Below are 24,677 nucleotides of genomic sequence, written 5' to 3' on the forward strand. Positions count from 1 at the left end.
ATCATATATTATAGTAAGACGGTAACGTTAGGTATGCATTATAATAATATACGAACAAACGACATCGCATGTCGTCAATCTCCTTGGTTTAGCAATTCAACGGTGACTGACTGGGCTTGGTAGCAACCTATAACGCGGTCCGGTAATGTTCTACTGCAACAAGAAAACTACATCCCAAACCCATTTTTACCAGTATTTTAGATTCTGAGTAGAGCGATAACTTTATTGTTTTACAATGTATGGGATTGGTTTTTTGTAGACGTTTATACGAATTTATTTTAAGAAAAATGCTTCGATCAAGAAGTTTTGGACTGCAAATCGGATAAATCTACCTGACGATACTTTTGGAAAGTCGAAATCGAAAGATCTCAATATGTTTCAAAATAGGTAATCGGGAAATTACAACAACATTATTACCCAATACCGGTTTTTGACAAAATCAATAGGTATTCATATTTTATATAATTTAAAAATGAATAACCGTAGATACTTGAATTTCTTACCAAATATTTATATTAGCATTTTCTATACATAATATTTCCAATACATATACTGTTTTAGCTATTTATGGAAATTGAATTTTTTGATTTTTTTTTTGGGCAGAAACGAATAAATGACAGCTACCATCCTTAAAATTAAATTAAATATCATCATTATTTATTGCAATAATGTTTTTCAACAACACGAATTTGATAGAGTAGATCAAACTCAATATTAATAGTTAGTTCACTAAGTACACTTCCAAGTAGAATCGTGACTGATGTAAGTTTTACACCCAGGCCCAAAATTTGAAATAATACCATCGTCTTGTACAGTTGTTAAAATACTTTTTGGCTAAAAATATACTACCAATCCATAGCTAATAAATGAATCGTATACATAGGTACCTATACGTAAGTAATTACAATTTATGTATTTAAATGAAATAAAATATTTACGAAAATATAGTTATAATTATATCTATTCACTACGCTTAGTATAATAGGGCACAGCCCGTGAAATTATTAAATAATTAATTAAATAAATAAATAAATATTATTAAAGATTTAAAGCTTATAAAATTTCATCTTTGGAAGTGACTCTATTCTTATGATTAGTTGTGTACTAATTTGAATATCTTCTTTGCTTCCTAAGGATTCAAACTTAGCATTCCTTAATATGGTTGATACAACTATTTTCATTTGATTCATTGCATACTTTTGTCCTAAAACATAAGCCAAGTTAAGAAACGGAAATATTCCTCAGTTAAAAATGTTCCATAGCAGAAGCAATAACTATACCAATGCAGTTTCTGGCGCCGGCGCTAAACGGTAAATATCCAAATATAAATTTTGTCTTATTTTCTTCGTCCAAAAACCTTTCAGGGATAAATTCTTCGGCATTTGGATATATTTCTTCATTGCGGTGTAAAATAAAGGGATATACTGTTATTGTAGTCATTGGAGGAATAGTATATTTATCTGAAAATTTAAACAATATTATACAACAATTTTTTGATGCAATTTAAAATCAATCTATCCTCTTTCGATCTTTATATTATAACACAACGCATTATTGTATTTTTAGTTAGTTTTAATCAAAATTGATTTGATTGACATTTAATTGTAAATTTTGAATTTCAAACATATAAGTTTGTTTTATTTATCAAATAATTATAATTTGAGTATAAATCATCGCAGTATCATAATGATATAATGTATAAATACACATTCATTTTTATTTTGAAAAAAAAATTACACCATCATGTGATTTATATTTAAATCAAAACTATTCATAGACACTTGAACAAATTAAAACACAAGAGTACCTAAATTTCTAATAATTTGTTTAAAATATTATAATGAATATTTGAAGTAATACTAACTGAGCTGCAATGGTTTATCTAGTTCTCTCGTAAAGGCCGGTACACTTGGAAACATTCTAAGCGATTCTTTGATTACGGCTTCCAAATATTTCATAGCATTTAAATCTTCCATCGTAGCATCTCTGTTAGAATATCCAAAAATGCTACGTAGCTCGTCTCTGGCTTGATCCTGTTAAATAACAATTATTGTTAAAATGTAAAATGAAACAAAAAAATTCTTACTTGTATGTCTGGATGCATCCCTAGTAAAACCAAAATCATCGTCATCGCAATGGAAGTTGTATCATGGCCTTCAAAAAGAAACGTATCTACTTCCTCACGAATATCTCTGTCGCTCATTTGATCCGGCGTGTCGTTCAAGACGTTGAGAAGTAAGTCTAAGAACGATTTCTTATGCGTTTTTTCTAAACGGTCAATAGTTAAAATGTGTGTAAATAATATCTTTATAATTTAGACAAATAATAATTATTATAAAAAAAAATAATAATTAATAATGAATAATAATTAAATAATGTATCAATAATATAAAAAAATATTGAAATTCACGATGCACGAGAAAAAGAACGATAATCTTTAATTTGTACGTACCAAATTTACTGTTTGACTGCGCTTTTTCAATTCCAGAGTTATTCAACGACGCTCTTTTACTTTTAATTACCTACATGAAAATAAAACAATATACTTTATTTATTTAGCTCGTGTCTTGTGATTTCGATATAGACTATATTAGATAATGATAAAAAGGTTACATGAAAATATAAATTAAATTAAATTAAATTAAAATATAATACAATTTATAGTAGTATATTGATGACAGTGGATAATATTATTAAGTCAACAAATCAATATAATATTTGGTATTAGAGTAGTAGATCTAGTTAGTAATATTATAGTAGTTTCTTCAGGCACTGAATAAATGTGGGTGAGGTTATGGGACAACCCATTCTGAGTCCCTGATAGGAACGGCTTGGGCATTCGAAAGCAATATAATTGATCCGCAAATTATATTCTGGTGAGTTTGGTATGTCCCATTTGTGCAGGAAGCTGCACACCTACCATGGGGAGTACGGACTCTATTAAGTGTGCACCTGCACCACATATTTTGAAGATGAGTTTTAAGGAACGATTTAAATGTACGATCAAATATTACGCCAAGATACTTTGGGTGGTGATTATGATTTAGGACAACTCCGTTGAAAGCTATGTTGAGTTGGGCATTTGATGCTTCCGTTATGTTTTAGATTTTAATCTCCAGTCTCGGAATTAACTATCTAGCTCGATGAAGTCCACTGTAAGTATTCTTCCAGTTTCAGGTATAACCAGGCAAGGAGGCCGTTATGAACGATATAGTTTGACTGCCAAGTTAATAGATCTTTAGCAGTTAAAAAACGCCCAGGGAGCACCACGTGGAAGTTATAGGTTATTAGGTTAATATATGTGATCGATGATTGATAGAATAATTATTAACAAAACACAATATTTTATGTCATGTCATATCTAGATCTATCACGAGAAAAATAGTTATGGTGTCCTTGCAGATTTTACTGTTGATGTTATTCGTTGGTGGTGTTAATAATACGATTATAACAGTAAACAATAATTAAAGGTTATATTTAATAAAAAGTATTATTTATGCTTTGAATGTACAAACGTTATCAGTATACTTGTGTAGAACTTTGATTGATTTAAAAAAACTTTGACCACTTCCACTTATTCTAAAAACCAGATCATTCCACAGCCAGAATTTGAAAATACGTTCAATCACCGATTTGCAAGCACTTAAAAACAAACAAAATCATAAATGATTATAACTCAATGTATTGTTTTAAGTAACTACATATAATAGAATATATACTAATTTAAATATTTTTTTTTTGTTAGAAATTATAATGATTTTTAACTGTAATCACAATAATTATTCTTTATTTAGTTTCATTGGTAAGTAGATCGGAATATTCTAAAATGTGAGTATACCTCTTAATCGAATGAACGTATTCAGCTGATTTACCTTTTTGAGCATTCATCTCAGTGCCCATTATTGTTTCTAAAACAAACAATATACTTAAGAAGTTAATGCATACGAATTTCACAATAGTGGTCTTGATTGGTTTATTTTGTTTATATTATGTATTATGTATAATGTATTCCATTATCATCATGGTATCAGAGATATTTTGGTCATGTCACACTCACTGAACTGAAAATATTGAACTCGCGCATTATATAGGTATATAATTCGTGCAATGAAAAGTGCCCTCTTATATAAAATTCTGCCATTATATTATCATTATAATATATATTTTCAATGGAATTATATAGACGAAAATAAAATTCTTAGTTATTATGAATAGATATTATATATTTTTATCTATTACCAAAAAACACGGTTTAAGATATTAAATGTATGTAATGGATGTTTATTTTCAATCATGAAAAAAAAATTATGAAGCCATTGAAAACGAAATCAATACAGCGGTGGCGTTCGATAATGTGTCACAAGTTTTTCGGTCCATATTCACAGTTCAGTTGTGGTCTGTACACTTAGCATTGATAATTTATTGGTAAGTAATAAAAATTACCACACATAATGTCCAGAGAACACAAAGTAACGTATTCAGCGATGGAGATTTCTTTATCGTCGTTCGCAAACGTGTCCAATAACTTATCTACCAATATGCGCGAGTGTTTGTTTATGGAAGGATTGTACATGTCTAATGTTTTGAAGTGAAACGTGTTGGTGAGGAGCTTCCGCCGGCTATGCCATTTCTGACCTGTATATAATATTATAGATAGGAAATATCTGTTATTTTTTAATTCCAGAATTGTTACGCGTTATCGTTTCATTTAAGTGTGTGAAAAATACCTGAGCTCAATAAAAGGCCTTCGTTCAGCCATGGTTTTAACATTTTGTACTCGGGTCCTTTTTTGATATATTGTATATTAGATAGTAGAACCTATAGTAAATGCATAATTATTAATATTATAGTATACGATTATTATTTTACCGCAATAGCTGATGACAACAAATTTTTAAATTTTTGAATTTACAGCTCTTGTAATAGCTGATGTACTAGCTACTTAATACTATTATTTGTTATTAGAACGAACTGCGGAGTTCTGTGGGTCTGCAAATTGCAATCAAAACATGTGTGTATAGAAAAAATTGATAAATTCGAATAAACCTAATCTGACCTAACCATTAACGTGGTTTCGTCTTCACAACCTGACCAGTATTCAGTACAATACCTACTGTCTACCAAGTGACGCCTATGGGAGTAAAGGTATGCCGTATGGGATATAATGGTTGGGATAATATTATGACGTTGGTACTAATAGACTGCAGGCTAATTCTGACACCTACATTAATATTATTGTTTTTTTTTATGCAAATTCATCATATGGTTTAGTGTGCAGGTTTGTCAGAATTTTGTTACCGTTCTACACCTCTACGGGTTTGGTTGAGGTGAATAGTATAGTGGCGGTGTTGGTAGCGTGGAAATTCAATTTGACATTTATATTTTTTCATTTACATTTTTCATATCCGGCTATTGTTCGAGAAACTCGCTAGTCTTTTTAATTGTTTTTTTTATTATTACAGATATGTAAACCAGTACAATTTTTTAGTAAACTATAACTTAAAAGTTGTTAATGATTTGTTAATTATTATAAAAAATTCAAAATCTTATAAATATTTATTGTGATAAAAACAAAACTATTGATTAATAACATAGTACCTACGTACAGTGATCGATCTAACCTTGAAAATAGTACTTCGATTTACACAAATACATTTGCTATAAGACATAAATATTTTTTATGACAATTATAAGGGTATTTTAACTTGCAGTTAAAAATATTTTCAACATATGTTTTTTAAGCTATTTGTTATAATCTTATAAAATATAAGTTTATCTTTGGGCTTATTTTGGAGGTAAACTACATTTTAAAAAACGTATCCAAACTACTATAAATAAGTTATTGTTTAATGGTCGTCGACCCCCCCAAAGAAATTGTCTGGATTCAACATTTGTAACTGTTAAAATGTTAAGCTGTTATTAAATTCACAAAAATAGTTTGTTGGATATTAGGGGCTTAAATAAACTCGTATTTCTGTGATCATATAAAATAATAAAATATGAATTATGTTTAAACCAATCAAAAATATACTCACTTTTAAATCATCTGGATCGTTCAGTAAAACGTAAGATCTACCTGAAAGGTTAAAATGCACTACTGGACCATTATCTTTAAATAGCTCCGTTACAAATGGCAATATATCTAAATAATTTGTAAGAAAAATATAATGTTATCAATCTAATCCAATTTTGTTTTTTTTTTGACGGAATAGGTTCATTGTATGCCACTTATAGAGTTATAAATAGATATTGTATTTATTCTTTGATTATTAATGAATTATTTTAATTTTCATTTATTTACATATTTACTTACAATTTTTTACGCCAGACATTGTACCTAATAGTAAATAATAATGCATAAATAATGGGTGAACGGAAACTGGAGCATTTTGCTCTAGGAAGTTTATGTATAAATGGTATAAAAAATGTGATTTTAATGGCAACTGATTCATGTCTGATTTAGTTCATGAAATCTACTATTCTATCGATCGTGTTAAGCTGTACCTAATAGTTTTTTATTGAAATTATTATTTTCACATTTTTATTTCTAGCCAAATTTAAGAATACGTAAATGTTTCAATCTTAATTATTTAAGTATATTTAATTAAGTCCTTGATTTGTATTTTGAAGTTTTCATCAAATTCTAAATTTCTTAAAATTGACAGTCACCTAGTAATGTAGGTAGGAAATTTCTAAGTATAAATTTTCATTTTGAAATTTCTAAATTGACCTATTTTCCTAGAGAAGTTAAAAAAAAACTGTGTTCTTTGTTTTTATTTATATTAATTTTGTTGTGATAAAATAGCAATACTACGAATGATATACTATCCTCACAAATGTTAAATATTATAATTATTACATCTGTACTTGTTAATTATGTTGAATAACAAAATAGGTATTTAAATTAATACAATTTGTACAGTATTTTTTTAATGTAATGAATATTAAAAATGCAGTGAATATTTCTTATGTTACAAGCCTAAAGTAAAAAAGTAAGCACTATTAAAAAATAAAACAACATTTTTAAATTTCTTTAATTTCTAGCAATTTCTTGAATACTAAATTTCTGAAATTTTACTTCATCAACCATACGTAATTGTTAAGTTTTTACTTAAATTACAGCATTCTATTTTAATTTTTTATTCAGAAGCAGAATGTTATTTTCATGCGAGTTTCAATAAATATGGTATACAAATTGTACTTTCAACAAAGTGTTAATTTGCTATAAGTAAAGACCGGTTGTATAGGCATTTAAAATTTTAAAATATGCATGCAAACATGCACTAAAAAAAGGCAAAATATGCAAGAAAAAGATGCAAAACATGCAAAATTAAATTTCAGTTTTTATTACATGTTATATTTGATTTTAATTTTTTAAATTGTAATTTAATTTTTAATCATTGATACATTGTAAAAAAATTAAATAATAGATACATTGGTGATATAGTGATATAAATAGGAATAAAGAACGAAACATTTAATGTAGTATGTTAATTGGAAAAACAATAACCTAACCTATTTTTAGCGCCCGACTATTTTTTGAGATGTAATATTTCATATTAATATTATATAAACGTACCTATAATCTCTTTTTTATGTTTGCTCAACACATTTTTTGATTGTTAGGTGTATATTTGTACGGTTTTTTGATAAAATATGCAAAAATATGCAAAACATGCACTAACTTCAGAATATGGAAACATATGCACTATAATATTTTGATATTTAATCAATCAAGTAATGATTTATGGAGACTCATTGACTGCATGTCTATGATGTTGAAAATAGCAACATGCATTTTATGCAAAATCCGGTCTTTAGCTATAAATTATAGTGGGGAGGGACAACACTCGGCAACTCGAAAAATTGGGTCCACTTATACGTTAGTTCAAACGTTAGGTATTTGCTTAAAACTAAATATACTGGTTTGAAATTTGATTTTTATAAAAGATATCCTCAAAAAAATGGATACTTTTCAACAAAAAATGTGCTTGACTTTATCAAATAATCCTTACACACAATACAATACAGCTATAGGTGCATCTTATACTGTTTCAATGTATACAGACGAACTGACGAAATAACGGATAATGTTGGTACGTCTACATAATAATATTACACCTACGTCATAACACACCGTCATTGGATTGAAAATCATTTAAAACTAATTATTACGAGTGGCGTATATAAGTACCTTTGGGCTGTAGCATCGCGAGTTTCAACGAAAGCACTATTTCACTCCAAAAGCTTTTCGTGACGGACGGCACATGTGACGAGATCTGTCGGTATTCCACCGGCATGCGAAGTCGTGACCATATCGCGTACGATATCAAACCGACCAACGGTACCACCACCACACTGAAAAAGTTCAGCTCGATCATTTCTTTCGGAAATCCCTTCAAATCAATCGCTATTTCAGCCTGGAGGAAGAATTGTAAATTATTATTGCAGCCGTCGTCTCCATATTATATATCAATATATATAAATATTAAATAAAAAATGTATTATTATAAACGATTATCTTACACAAGCTTGTTATGTAAAGCTGCGCAGGCAACGTGCCCGGTACCTAAAGTGAGTATAATTTTGTACGACGATCGACACCGATCTGACGCAGTTTGGCGCATACGATGTCACCCGAAATGTGACTATACTGATTTACATTATTCCCGAGGTCACAGCCGTAGCGCATATAATTCTCGTTGTAATAACTAATAATACAACCGTAATGATACTATGTCATTAGGTATTTATGATTTTTTGAGTTCTATAGACGATGATGGGATCCTTCGTAGCAAACAATATATGTGAAATGACACGCGAATCTAAATAACTAATTTTTATCTTCTATTTTTTTTCTAATTTTCAATCAATTTACACAAAAATCATCTTTTTTTACTGTTTATGATTTATGGTGGATTTAAGAATGAAAACAAATTAAATTGATCTTAAGCGACTAAATAATTATATTCTTTAAACATAACAATAATCAACATTAATAAACGTTTTCATAAAAATAAATTATACTATTAATGTTGTTGTATTTTATTATTCAACAGAAACATTTGATTTATAAAATTAAATGCGTTAAAATTGTTTATAATATTATGTCATCTCATATTTCGAGCTCTTTATCAATACGTCATTATAATATAGGTACTGTTACGTGGTACAAATTGAAATGTTGTCTATCACTACTGGTATTCGGTATTACGGTGTGTAATTGTGTATCCTCAGTGATAGATTTATACCAAACTGTCAGTAAGAATACACTGAGTAAGTGATCAAACGAGACTAGTTAGGCAGATGTATATCTAGCAGGCCGAACGATTACTATAATAGTCAATAGATTTTGTTTACTCATCAAAATTGAAAATATTTATGTCTATATTATATGGTGGGACTCCGTGATATCACAGAACGAATGAAAGATGACACACGAATCTGTGATGTATGTATAGTATATATTACTATACGTAATATTATAATTATAAAATTATGAAAACTGTAATGGTGTGGATCACCAATACCAAAAAATACGAGCTAACTAAATCACACCTCGGCAATTTCGATTGCGCAGTAGGGTATTAGATCAGGTTTAGTTGAGGTGAGGTCTATTCATTATGTTTATACCCGATGGTCCACGAGTGAAAATATTTGGTTTGAATTAGTTTCCATAATATACGATTTAAGAGGAACGACAACCATCAAGCTGAACGGATGACAAACAAGCGATAGCTACAATAAATATGATTCTCTTAAAAATCAAATTGAATTCATTTAAAGTTGACGAATTTCAATAAACAAACATCCATTATATTTGTGTCAATATACAAAATAATGGAATATTGATGTTTAAATAAATACAAATGAAAAACTAGTAAGTGTAATTGATCGTCGTCCGTGGTTATCTGTAACTTATTAATTTGTTGAGCTTTATTTTCATTAGTTATAAAATATGTTTTAACTATTACTTTACTTTACTGACCCACACATATTTTTTAGTTAGTATGTCAGGTTGAAAAACAACGGATGGAATATGTTTAATACAATATTTGAAGATTATAAATTATAAAATATACTATACTCTTTAAATTGCAATGATCGGTTAGTATAGTCACTTGTTCATACAGTTTTTTCACCCAAAATTGTATACAGATAACCTTTATATTCGCTCTACACCTCATTGAGTTATGCGAATAATTAAACGTCACCTCTACCAGTTCAAAATTATAATGTCTTTATTATATTGATTAGTACGGACCAGAAATATTTTTTTACGCATTCCACAAAACAGTAATTCACACTGTAGCTGCAGCTGTTTTTTTTGGTCAGTAGTATACTTTGTCCCTAAAACATTATACGATATTAGAGTTAAATATTTTTAGAAAAATTTACAATTAATATAGTTACAATGGTTTTATTCCAAGGGAGTTGATCGTATTCAGTTGAAACAGTCTCGAACACTCGAATAAACCGAACTACAATTTCAGTGTTGTTACACTTTGCGTACTTTGAACTATAATAATTAATGAAATAACGACTGACCACAAAATATAATATTTAAAAACACAAAGTCACTTATTCCGACTAAAAGATTGGTTTATCTTTTGAAGATGCGTCCAACAGTTAATTCACTAATATCAGCGAATGTTTGTTTATCGGAGGAATATAAAATATATTGTCTAATGACTTGAAGCGATCAAATGTTGGCGGATGAGCTGCCGACGGTTTTGCAATTTTGAACATACAAAATTATATCTTTTCTTTAATTCATCATAAAAGATGATTACTCCCGCGGGAAAAACCACAATCAGTACAGATAAATGAAATAAACAGAATACATATTACATATAATATCGTTTGTTAGTTGTTACCATCATTCTTACTGTTAACATTTTAGCTTAGTTTATTTTATATCCACAAACTGTAAACAAATATGTGAAACATGGTTGATTATATTTTATTTTATTTATAATTACCATAACAAATAATTTTAATAATTTCCTGTTTAAAAAAAAAGGAATTATAGATAGTAAATAGCATTTCTGTTATACTAAAAATCACAAATGTATTAAATAATATAAACATGTATGATAACCAAAAAACTTTAACATCATGTACTTAAAAACTAAAGTTTACAAAATGTCACTTTTGGAAGTGACTCTATTCTGATAAGTAATTGCATACTAATTTTAATGTCTTCTTTGCATCCCGAAGATATGATCTTTGAATTTCGTAAGACGGTCGATACGACGGTTTTCATTTGGTTCATAGCATATTTTTGTCCTAGAACAATATTTAATCGAACCGATTAACATGGTTTGTTTTATTTTTTTTAAATACTTTTAGGTCAGTATTAGAAAGAAACATTTTTCAATAACAAATTTGTTATACACATGGTATACCGTAGGGCGTAGACATAATACGAAGATATACGAAAATACTTAATTATTTTATTTCTGGAATACTGTATGAAATAAGAACATTTAAGTTACCGATGCAATTTCTTGCGCCTGCGCTGAACGGTATATAACCAAATAGAAATTTTGATTTATTGTCTTCGTCTAAAAATCTTTCAGGAATAAAGTCTTCAGGTTTTGTAAAAATGGTCTCATTCCGGTGTAAAATATATGGAAATATCGCCATTGTTGTCATCGGTGGAATACTATAGTTCTCTAGGGAAAAAATAATACCAATACATTTTTATATATTTATACATAATAATTATTATATACAACACGAAACATAGGGAATTAACTGTATACATATATTCGAAATATTTCCATTTCCCTTTACTAAATTATTATTCTTATTACATATGATTATAAGGCCAAATTCTCCCCACAATATTCGTTATACGACGATAATTTCAAGTAAGGTAAATACTTACTGAGCTGTAAAGTTGTTTCCAATTCTCTGGTAAAACTCGGTACACTTGGATAAAGCCGGAGTGATTCTTTAATGACTGCGTCTAAGTATCGCATAGCGTTTAAGTCTTCCATTGTAGCGTCTCGGTCGGAGTCCCCAAATATACCATGTAGCTCTTCTCTAGCGCGATCCTTAAAGTTACTGTTTTTATATTTTAAATGTAACTCACACTTAAAAACGATTCACTAAAAAACAAAAAAAAACACATCTTACTTGAATATCTTGGTGCATCCCTAGCAATAAAAGAGTCATCGTCATCGATATGGAAGAGGTGTCGTGACCCTCGAAGAGAAACGTGTCTACTTCTTCCCGAATGTCTTTGATCGTCATCTGATCCGGATTGTCATTCAAAACTTCGAGAAGTAAATCCAAAAACGATTTCGTTATCCTTTTTTCTAAACGATTATTGGTACGAAAAAATATCTACTGTTATTAAACAGGAAATATAATGTTGGATAGGAGAATTGATAATTATAATTTGTAAGTACGTACCAGATGGTTTGTTTTCAGGCTGCACAATTTGATTTTCAGATTTTTTTAACAATGATTGTTTACGTTTGATGACCTATAATAATAGTTATGGGCAAATATTATTGTAGTAAATTAGAACGACTTCAATAGACAACACATATAAAACTATAGATTGTTTAGTATACAAACATTATCGGTAAAATCGTGTAACACTCTAATTGATTTAAAAAACGATCGACCACTTTCGCTTATTCTATAGATCAGATCATTCCAAAGCCAAAATTTGAAAACTCGATCAATCACTGATCTGCAAGCACTTTAAAAACAATAATCATAAATTAGCATGTTGCAGTATAGTATTGCTACAAATTTAAATATAAATTAAAATTAAGCTTTTACCTTTTAATGGAATGAACGTATTGAACTGATTTTCCTTTTTGGGCATTCATTTCAGTGCCCATGATTGTTTCTAAGACAGAAAATTAGTTTATTAAGATTTTGTAGTTATATGTATTAAATTCACCGAAATTTAAACTAAAAGAGTTCAATTTTAAATATTTGTATTAAACAGAGAGAACTATCGATTGATTGATTGGTTTAATAAAGGTAGAGATGTGTTTTAATGTTTTTTGGCAGTTTATGTTTGAGCTTTTACTCATTATTTTATGTTTTGGACTAAAGAATTAACAATATCTATCATTTATTATAAACTATAAATATTATTTGAGTATCTGAATAGGCGCCAGTCACATGTTTGATATTATTATATTTTATCACTTTTATCATAGTTACATTAGTAGAAAATTAATATAAATACAGAAAGGTGTGCTAGTGAGTGCCTTTCTGTTGTACAAGGCGTTGAATTGGTTACTGTGTTAAATTTGAATTCAAGGATATATCATTGAATACGAAAAACGATTCTGAGCGGAGGCGGTGTTTCAATCTAGGATATTATAATATAATAAATGATAGTATACTAATATTGCTATAAGTAAATGCCTGCCGATTATCCTAATATCATTAATAATTTTTTGGTTACGTGGTATGAACTACTATTTTGAGAAACCTCCAGGAACCAGCTAGGTATATATTTATTCCTTACCTATAGGTACATAAAAATAAAAAATATATCTTTTTGAGCTCAAATTCACAATATGAATTGAAATCTTTCGTATTCTACTATTATATATTTATACATAATTTGTTAGGTTTTTCAAACGCGAAATATTTCGGACAGTCACAATCTTCGAACTTTTAATAAAATACAATAACAATAATTACCACAAATGATGTCTAAAGAACATAGCGTCACGTATTCCATGATGGAGATTTCTTTATCGACTGCACACGCTTCCAAGAGCTTTTTTGTAAATACCTTTGCATGCTTATTGACGGCAGGATTGTACATGTCTAATGTCTTAAAGTGAAAAGTGTTGGTTAATAGCTTCCGACGGTTTTGCCATTTCAAACCTAAAAAATAATATTTGACATGCTATTATGCCAGCTATCAGCCGTCTTATATGTATGTGTTTTTTTAAAATCAAATATGATGTATAATTTACGTAAATAACTAATAATACCTGAGCTCAATAAAAGGCCGTCGTTCAGCCACGGTTTCAACATCTCATACTCGGGGCCTTTGTTTATGTACTGTGTACTGGATAACAGGATCTATTCAATACAAACATGGTTTTATTTACATATTTTTCTAAGGAAAGGATTCAGATAATTAAAAAAACTGCCTAAACAGTGTCATGTTGTACAGAAAAATAAAACGCAAACGATTTCTACAAAATCTCGAAACTAGATTTCAATTGAATTCATTTAGAATTCTTTTTACTTTTGTGATCAAAGTTGGAAGACTCAGAATGTGGTCGGTTTTTGTGTCTATAATCCTAACGGACACTATACCATATCATCCAGCGGGGGTTTATTTTTAAATAAATGAACTCCCACAAATTTTTTTTCATCATATTATTACTCATTCGACCATAATTACACACGTTTTTTTAGATATTTGTTAATCGTTATTTTTTTATTTAATTGTAATTCAAGTAGAAGTAAATCAACTAACATTCAATCTAGGTTATAAATCATTAGTATATTTACACTTATAATGATGACGTTAAAAAATATACATTTTTTTAAATATATATTTTAGTGTTTATCTTACCCCAGACCTTGAAATTAATTAATGACCCGTATGGCCGTGTATGATTTATTTTATTCGTGCACATCAATACCGCCATTTTTATTCTACTGTGATATCTGCATTACGAATGAAATACAGTTTTAGAATTAAAATATCAATTCGTTCAATTGTTCAAAATATTTGTACTCAAAATAATAATTAGTGGTCGAAAAATATAGTTTCTAACAATATATAATACATATTCCGTGTAATTAGTATTTGTGATAATATATCTATATATTTTTAGAACCTTTTACCCTAGGCCTAACCTATTCAGTATTCTACAAACTGTATAGTCTACATTATATAATTTGTACAATTAGCAGAATAGATAACATCTGAATACTGAATCATTAGTTAAATGATTCATAAAAAAGTTATAAGACTAATATATGGGCCTGATGAAAGAGCTGTCCGCTGGCGGCACTTCAATAATGAGTTTATTATGAGGACGCCACACCGAAAGTGAAACATATTGAACGACCGATAGAACGAGTTACATGTAATGAGCTTCATAGTTTAGAGATGGACGATATTTAAGCTTATATTTTTGGAGCGTTAAAAAAATAATGAAACATAAATAAATTGTAGATAGTACTATGTTAAAGTCTTAAGAAATGTCGAGGCCATTGGCTCCTCATGTTTTATTTCTATGAAGTCTAATTGTACATATATTTGCGATAAGTAGATTATGAGTGGTTATAATGGAGGCGTTTATGAAATTAAAATAATGTTAGTATCCAAAACATTATTGACCATTTAGGTATTATTTTATTCACACAATACGTGTTTTAAATGTAAATTATCGTTTAAATAATGCGTACCTACATAATCGATGTAGAGGAATGGGCACACGATATAAACATTGAAGGACTTTAAATAACTGTAGTACAGTTTATTTGGAACAGATATTTATTAAAATGTACTCACTTTTATGTCATCTGGATCATTTAACAATACATATGACCGTCCAGTAATATTGACATGAACAACTGGACCGTTGTTTTGAAATATTTCCATGAAGAATGGCAATAAGTCTAAAATTGTTAATCAAAACAAAGACGAGTTATTTAAACACAACATACAAACAACTATTTAATAGGTACCAAAAACTGAATAGAAAAAGTATTTTCAATTTTGTGTAGGTCAACTATAATATTATAAATACTACATGTGTACAGTGTACACTTTTGTTATAAAAATGTATTGATTGTGCCATCAGTGGTCGAAGTGGCTCAAATAAGTGGATGCCTTTTATGATTTATATAGTTCTCATATATCGCGTAAAAACTCGTAAAAAATAAGAGGAAGGGGGGAAAATGTGAATTATAGAAAATAGAGAGATGCCATCCCACCGTATCCCCCCAATACTTCGACCACTATTTACATTTTATATACTCATAATATATAATATACATAGTTTAATTGTATTAGGTCTGTTTGAGTTCAACCAAGAAAGGATAAAGAGAAATTAATTAATCTTACAAAACCAATAGATATTTGTTTTAATATTATGGAAGTTAAACCTTTTATTTCAAAAAAGAAAATGCAATTTTTCACCAAAAAACGTTTATGTTGTAACAACGAATTTGAAAACAATGAAATATCGAGGCATTGATTTGAACCAGGTCGGTGAAAACTACGTCTGCTAAAACTTTTTTATTTTATGAATACTTTTTTATAGTTTAACTTACGATTAGGGCAACTATTCAAAGAATCGAAAAACTATACCTCTCCCAATCATCGACTAGACTTCTAAAAAGTGTATCCATAAAAATAAAAGCATTGTACGTTTAAAATTCGTTCGGAATCCAAAAAAGGGAAGCAACAAATTAGACAAATCCAGTTTAAATGTATTGCCACAAACTTAGAAGTTTAGGTAGGCAGTAAAAACGTTGTGCGCCACTGAAGAATTAATTTCCAATAGAAAAATCTATTAAACACTAACCAAAACATTCGAGTTAACTCAAAAAGTTCAAAAATGGTTATTTATAAAAAAAAAAATTATGATTAAATTACTGAATTACTGTTATTTTAGATTATTATGTCGTGAAATCGACGGCTCAGCTTTAAATCCGCGTTAATGATGTCCAAGCTAAAATTAATTGCACGAGTTAGTACAATTCGTCGATTGTTAGGTTATAATTGTCGATTTAGGTTGTAATATTATATTTGAGGAGTTAACTAAAGTACGTCTAAACAATGTCTGATCATATTGCAATCATCATTGTAACAGAAATATAACTAAGGCATATTATAGGTAGTGTATGGTATGTTATGACTTATGAGTAAGCAATTAATTGAATTCCAAAATTATATTTTTTATCAAATTACTCATCTGTTCCGGAATTTTAAAAATCATTAAAGAGGTACACATAGATTTTTAAATGCAGCCAATAATTTAGTGTAAAAACTTATGATCTGTGGAATTCATAGTTAAAAATACAAACTATCGTAAATGCTAATATATATTTAAAACAAATTATTTATACTATTAAAGTTTTGTTTAATTTACATTTCTATCAATTAAATAAAGTAGTCATGTAGCCAGTTGGTAATAATGACTCAAATTTTAAAATAATGGAATTGAAAATAATTTTGACATATTTGTATTATTCCCTCAAGTTTGTATTGGTACAAACATCGTCATATTTTATTATTTTTCAAAAAAAATAATATTGTAAGCAGATACACATATTGTTATTATTTAATTTAAATTTTAAGATCACATGAATATAGATATTATACTTAATAGTATAATATTATTTAATATAGACTTGCCGTTGATTACACACTCAAATTACCGGGGATGCGTTATGCATAAGTCATTACTCCCACATGTACCTATTTATGTACATAACTAAACATAATAGTTGGTTTGCTGATTCATTTTTATTAGCTGAGTAGTGATCCATGATCCATGTAAAAAGTATAACTGTCAGCCTTCAATACAAATGACGGTCTCAGAGTTCATTAATGATTTATTTTTACAAAAAACTCGAATTCCAATACAAATCCAAAAAAGATTCTTTAAAATTTATTGGCTCAAAATAATTTTAAGTTTAGTCAAAAGAAACATGAGTTATCCCGAGAAATTAAGCGGCTTAATAGATTACAAAATTATAAAACCTGCGGCAGGTTTCATGGGTAACCTTCATGCTGGCAGTCCACGGCACTTTTGGTGTACAGGAATATATGGATTGTTCTATTTTACAACTTCATAGTATAATATTATTATTATGATTGTACCTCCGTGCTATAACAACATTATAGTTAATAAAGCACAAAAAACTTTTCTTATCAATGTATTATCAATATTTTATTTTAATTATTGTAAGAATGTATTAAAAAGTAACTTTAATGAATAGTATTATTATAGATTTGAGCTTCTGCCCGTATTTTTGAAAAAAAAAAAAAAATAATAATATGGTTTTCGAGGTTTAATAGAGCCGTACCTCTAGGGTGCTTCATTGCTATGGTGCACGAAAACAGCAATTCGCTCCAAAGGCTTTTCGTGACCGACGGCACGTGCGATGAAATTCGCCGGTATTCCAGTGGCTTCCGGAGTCTCAACCATATCGCGTACGATATCAAAATCGCCAACGGGATCAACACAATATTGTACACGTTGGGTTCCAACATGGTATATGGTTCTATTCAGATTAGTGTTAAATGGCTGTCTGACGATCGAGAAACACCTTAGATAAGGTTTTCGCGAAAAATCGGAGCGGACGACAACGACTCCTCACGCACGTGTAAATAGAAATATATAGTATATACGTTCACCCGCGTGAGTGCGGAATAACTCGAGAACCGATCGCGCGCATGAGAGTAGGTAGGTCACAATATTATTGCTGTGCTCTTCCATTCGGTCGCCGTTTCTCCCTCCATATCTATCGGAGGTACACTGCATTGAGAGCGAGAGTGAGAGAGGTAATACTAGTTTCATTTTCAGCACAACCAGCCCAACTGATTTCGTATCATCGAGGTCGTGTGTATAAGTGTATTACACAATATTATTCATACCTGGATAGAATGAGATTGATAATATTACATATTATTATTGTTATTATTATTATACGTACATCTTGTTGCCGTCAGTATTTTATTGTCTACGACAATTGTCTTAAGACTAAACAATATACGACAATGTTTGCATGGAAGGTAGGTGAAATTATGGATTTCTATAGGTATGCGAGTGGGATTTTTTGTGTTATCTAACAGTAATATTTTTTCGATCGTTTGTCTACAATAATTAAGTGAAAAACAAGTATAAAAACAAACGTATGTGGGATTTATTTGTAAGCCTTAAGTCTAGATACGACCTTAGAGGCTTAGAATTACACTTCTAGACCATAAATTGGCGGAGTTCCCCGCACATACTATTCTAAACTTTGTACAAAATAAAAAAACTATTAATTATGTGCAATACTAAAATTTCTAAATGTCCCCGACATGGGATAATATGAAAACAAAACAATGCAATTTAAAAACAGTAAAACATTCTTTAAATAGATACTAATGATAAAAAAATTCCAAAACATAATTTATATTAAGTTTAAAAAACTTTGTGTAGTAGATATTTCAATTTTTTAGCAGATATATTTTGAACTAATTTCACCGTGTTTATTCAAGCATAACATTTTATTATTTCAAAATGATAGCCGATTACATAATTAGTTATTTTTTTACTTATAATTTCCTTTCAGGTTTATTCACAATAAACATATATTTAAAATTCCCCTTACCTATAGTGTATTTAATTATAATTATTGTGTTTCATCATGTTATTATATAAATTATTTATCGTTACTTTGACAATGTATACAAGAGCAGTAATCATTAAGTACCTAACTGTACCTACTTAAGTATGTGTTTTCATTTTTTTGCTTACACCAATGGTTTCTAAACTGTAGTCTCTCGTCCTAACACAACTACATTAAATTATATTCTAATTTGGAGAACATTAACTTATAACATATTATGTTTTTTCTTGTTACTATATACCCCATATTTAAATTTGAATTAAAATTAACTGCACTTGGCGTAAACGAAGTTTCGTTACCCACACGACAACGACGTAATAATAATATGTAGGTAGGTACCTAGGTTATTATTGAGTCCAAATGATCTATTATTATTTATTTTATGTTGCTCAATGGTCATAAGTTATAACTTACCTATAAACAGATTTTGCGAAACTAAAAAAGAATGGTAGGTATAATAATAATAATTATCTATGATCTATGCAAAATCTATCACCCAACAGAGAGAAAACACATAGACAATATCATATGTATTTTCAATAACTTCAGCCTTATAAGTTATAATGTATCATTTTAAGTTACTTTGTCTTATACTTTTAATATTTAGAAATTATAAAATGAAACGTGTTCCTTCAGAAAAGCCAAAAACCCTGGTAGTTGAGGTTTTTTTTTAAATAAATAAAAAGAAAATAATAATAGTTTACTCATTTATAATAATTACTGTATTATTATTATACTATGAATGTACACAGCAGTGAAAGTCCCAAATCCAAGTTTAGTGTAAGTATATATTATTAAAACAATATAGCGTCATGAGTAACAATAAAAAAGTTTGAGCATTTTATTTTTACTTATATTAAGACAATAATAAATTATAAAGTTACTGCATTTTCCTTTTAACACAGAGTTCATTATATTATGATCATTGTTTTATTAATACTTCGTCAATTTTTTTTATTAGCTAATACATTATAGGTATTATCATATATTTACATGAGGTTTATAATCGTTTAAAATAATGATCTCGTATTTGAATACAAAGTTGAATGCATAAATGGTCGTGATGAGAAATAACAATAAAAATAATATTTACGGAAAGCAATAATTATCTTGAACAAGATAATTTACTATGATGGAATCATATCGGATAATATACCTCTTTATAATAACATAATACAATATAATCGGTAGGGATGGGTCTTTAAACTATAATTCTATGTTTTAAATAAATGTTCTACGTTTTATATTTTAAACATTTGGTTAAATACTGTAAGGTTCGGGAGTTCAGCGCATTTGTTACTCCGGGCATTGACCTAATCTTGCAAAGGTAACAATAATGATATAATCATTCAAAACATCATTAAAAAGAAGGGGGAGTAGGTAACCGCTCTGGTGTCGAGTGTACTTCGTCATTGAGAATTAATTCAACGTAATTCATAAGTATGTGTTAAATTTGGATTCTAAGCGATGACGGTCTGTCAGCTAGCTTATATTACTGAGTATATTTTATAATATACACCCTTATTTAATAAAATAAAATAAATAAATAATATATTTATATATCTATTAAAGTAATTAGTTTTACCATCAGTAACACGATGGTAGTTTGAATTATTTTTTGCCGAAGACATTGCAGTTTCAAATGACATTGTGTGTATAAAATATGATGATATATGTTGAAAGTTTCAAGTTTCCATGAATAATATTTTTGATTGCATCAAAATAACTAAAATCGTTATTCTTTCATTTAAATACCAGTTTTTTCGTTCATTATTTTAAAATAGTTATAATAAAACTTACGAGGACTAGGTATTAAACTTTCAAGGTTTTTGACTGTCTAAAAATTTTTTTGTGGACACATATAGAAAAAAGAAATGAAAAATATAAAATATAAAACACAATATCAAATGTAAAATAATTCAGTAAGTGTTAAAATATTTTTATGATGTTATCATGTATAAAAATTATTATAATAAATAAATAAACATTTCGCATAAGTTTCAAGAATCTATGATAATTTTTTTCCCCGATTATTTTGAAAAATACTGGCCAAAATTATTCTTTTGGTGGGTACTGGGTACTAATGTACCAATAAAATACAATTTGCTACCAGAAACCACTTTCAAATATCAATTCATTCAACTCTTCACCCAGAAATTAAATACGAATTATACTGTAAAAGTTTTGCTTAGTCTTAAATCTCGAAAATCGGTGACAATAATTATAAAGAAATAAATGCCATTATTATTTCGATCAAAATCATTTCAGCTATTGAAAGTTTTAAAAAATAATTTCAGCTTCTAGACGTTAATGATTTAAATGATTTATTTTGATAATATACATAATATATATGTACTAAAAAATAACTTATCGTGTTCATTTTTAACTTTGATAAAATATGAGTTTGCATATATTTTATCTTAATCATTTATTTTAAGATTTAAACTATAAACAGTATGAATTTTATGGTTTCAATATAGGTACATTAATTATTACAATATTAAATAATTAAAAATGAGTAGCGAAGGATTTATCTGTTGTTCTAATAATAATTTATAAGTATACACACCTTATACAATCTATATAACGTGTTTAGGGTCACATCGTAATTTATTTGCTTTTATTTCTTAAAAAAACAACTTCATACATTCCGCATATACATACTTATCACCGATTTACGTGTATATATTTCGAGTGTAAGTTTTTGATAGGCTATAATTCTTATGTATATAACCTATTGTATTCGTTGAATTTTATCAATTAATATTTTTGAATTTTATATTAGATCACAATTTGTACTATAGCTCATAATAATACAGCAAGGCTATTGAATTTCAATGATTTTATTTAAATATAAATTATACGAATCTCTAGAGGATGCCACACCAAAGTTGGTTATAATATTTGCCTCTCGGACGGGGTAACGAAGTAGAAAACACGTCTATGTACCGATCGATAATATAATATAATATTATTATTAGGAAGTGGTTTTCGAAATAAAACGCATCTATCAGATAAATCAAAGGAAACTTAGTTTTCCAGCACATCTCGTAGATTGTTTTTTCTCAAAACATTTGCTGCCATAACAAATGAACGGTATATGACCTAAAATAATTTAAGCAATTTAGTTTCTGGTTTTTATATTTGTCGTAAAATACTTTTTTTTCTCGAGTTAGTGGAAGCAGTGTTCTCACTCAAAAATTAATATAGGTACTTACGTAGCTGCAGTACCACACGAATGCCACGCATTATTGTAGCAACTCCCGAACACTGGAAATTCGCACTCTTTTATAATAGATAACTAAAAAACGTATAATTTAAGTACACTTTATTTTACCAGTAGTTATTTGCAAAAACGAATTGAGATCGAATCGAGACTGAGATATTTTTATAAGCAATAGGTGCTATGATGTCATTTTGGTGGTATTGATGCTCGACGAGTCAGGAGCTTATAATTTTCGAAGAGTATCTGTTTTTCTTATTTGTAAACAAAATTGTCACTATATAATATAATAAATTTGATTGTAAAAATAATTTTTAAATGTATACCCATAAGTCATCGAGCACAGGCAACCTACCTACGTTGTTTTATTGTCTTAAACAGTAGTTTCGTGTGTGTTTCAATTCTAAAATCATATTATTATCCAAGTTTAATTTAAGATAGGTTTGCCGTCTGTGTGACAATATTACAAGTCGAACGTGGTGCAAGGGACATTATTATATGTGTTAGTTATTTCCAAAATACAAACTATGGATGCAATTGTTGATAAATATAAGGCTATTCTTTACAGGATAACCAACACAAACCTAACTCAGAATCAAATAAACCAATTTTTAAAAATGTGTATAAGAATAACCAAAAAATATTGTAGACATTCAATCATATAACATTGTGTGTATTTTGAACGAAACTTTGCAAAACCTAACCAATACCAGTTTAAATTTAAGTTTTTCATAAAACAGTCGAAAATTATGTTTTCATCTATTTAATTGTACATACAACAACAGGTACTATTACTTCATTATTAAGTCTATTTACATAAAAATACAATAAATATCCAACTTATTAAATAGTAAATACTCTTTTATATCGACTTTTAATTAACAATAAATTTGATGAAAAGTTAATCTACAAAATGAATTCACCACATGCTGTATAATTATAACTTTCTATTGAATTTTAGATTTTTAAGTTTGAACACGCTGAATTTGACTACCTATGGATACATAATATAAACATCAAACATATTTTTAAATTTACGCAAAATCAATATGAATATTTTTAAATACCTATGTACCCAAATATAATACAAATTTGATACAACCAAAAATCTACTTTCTAAATATATAATTCCGAAAAGTTTAATAATTATACACGTGGGTGTACACTTTTTGAATTTAGTTAATATAAAGAAATATATTTTCAAATAGAAGTTAAAACATTTTGAAAGATTAAACGGTAACTGTTGTAACTAAAATCCTAATTACTAAACAGAAGTAGTTTACAGTAAATGTTTGATAATAATTTTTGATAGCCTTTAAAGCAGAGTAAATTAAGTTCGGAATACTAAAAAATAGTAAAAATACTTTAAACCATTTGTAATCTATCTGTTAATAGTAATATTATCCATGCTGAGAAGTTCTGACATTTTCAAAATATTATTCAATATACCTGTCTAGCGAATTATATTATCGTATAATGAACCAACAACATTCTGCATATTACACAACTACTATAACCATACAATATCACATATTTATTACATATAGCGATGTGATTAAACAAACATCGATCAAATGCATAATATGTTAGGTGTACTAGAAATAATCGGTAGTTACGTTCACACGTAAAAAGATAAAATGGTTAGTACTTTTAAAATTAGTTTTTCAGATATAAAATGAACAGAAATGCGAATTTCATGATCCTTAAACAATATTAAACGTCATCGTAGGTATACGCTGCAAAATATACAACTTGGTGAACGAAAATGTAGTGGATATTTGAGATAAAAATTTTTAAAAAAACTGATTTATATTATCCAATAACATATTTGCTAAGCTCGGTTAAACCAAGAAAATAGATTTAATGTCTATCAAAAATAATCAAATTGCCGGTCGTTCACATAATTACACGTTTACCTATACATAGTTATGGTTATCGTTACCGTTTTGGAAAATATTATAAATACATAATTTAATTAATTTAATGTTTGCAAAGCTATCAATTTTCAGCTGCACATAATATAATATTACCACTTATCAGTAAATACAAATTTGGCCTTCGTGAAACATCATATACACAGAGCTAAATACAAAAT

At 28.4% G+C, this 24,677-nt stretch overlaps 1 protein-coding gene across 1 annotated transcript; it reads right to left on the minus strand.

Moving 5' to 3' along the window:
• Positions 1-629: 629 nt before the first annotated feature.
• Positions 630-18,424, minus strand: LOC111033770. The gene is made up of 23 exons (XM_022314685.1): positions 18,049-18,424; positions 15,524-15,630; positions 13,983-14,073; positions 13,684-13,872; positions 12,802-12,871; positions 12,592-12,718; positions 12,424-12,496; positions 12,145-12,326; positions 11,894-12,062; positions 11,499-11,678; positions 11,133-11,289; positions 10,414-10,519; positions 8,195-8,420; positions 6,036-6,142; positions 4,728-4,818; positions 4,444-4,635; positions 3,839-3,908; positions 3,516-3,642; positions 2,453-2,522; positions 2,087-2,268; positions 1,865-2,033; positions 1,281-1,460; positions 630-1,204 (listed from the first exon to the last, which is right to left on the minus strand). Exons 1-23 carry the CDS (start codon positions 18,233-18,235, stop codon positions 1,047-1,049), a joined length of 3,210 nt encoding a protein of 1,069 aa, XP_022170377.1. The 5' UTR covers positions 18,236-18,424; the 3' UTR covers positions 630-1,046.
• Between the last annotated feature and the right edge of the window lie 6,253 nt (positions 18,425-24,677).

Source organism: Myzus persicae, unplaced genomic scaffold (assembly GCF_001856785.1).
Source record: "Myzus persicae strain clone G006 unplaced genomic scaffold, MPER_G0061.0, whole genome shotgun sequence".
Taxonomy (NCBI): Eukaryota; Metazoa; Arthropoda; class Insecta; order Hemiptera; family Aphididae; genus Myzus; species Myzus persicae.

Coding starts and splice junctions, on each gene's coding strand:
- LOC111033770 (XM_022314685.1), bottom strand. CDS start 18,235: ATGTTGGAACCCAACGTGTACAATATTGTGTTGATCCCGTTGGCGATT. Junction 3,643..3,838: donor TACGTTCATTCGATTAAGAG/GTATACTCACAT, acceptor TTTGTTTTTAAG/TGCTTGCAAATCGGTGATTG. Junction 1,461..1,864: donor AGATAAACCATTGCAGCTCA/GTTAGTATTACT, acceptor TTAAATTTTCAG/ATAAATATACTATTCCTCCA.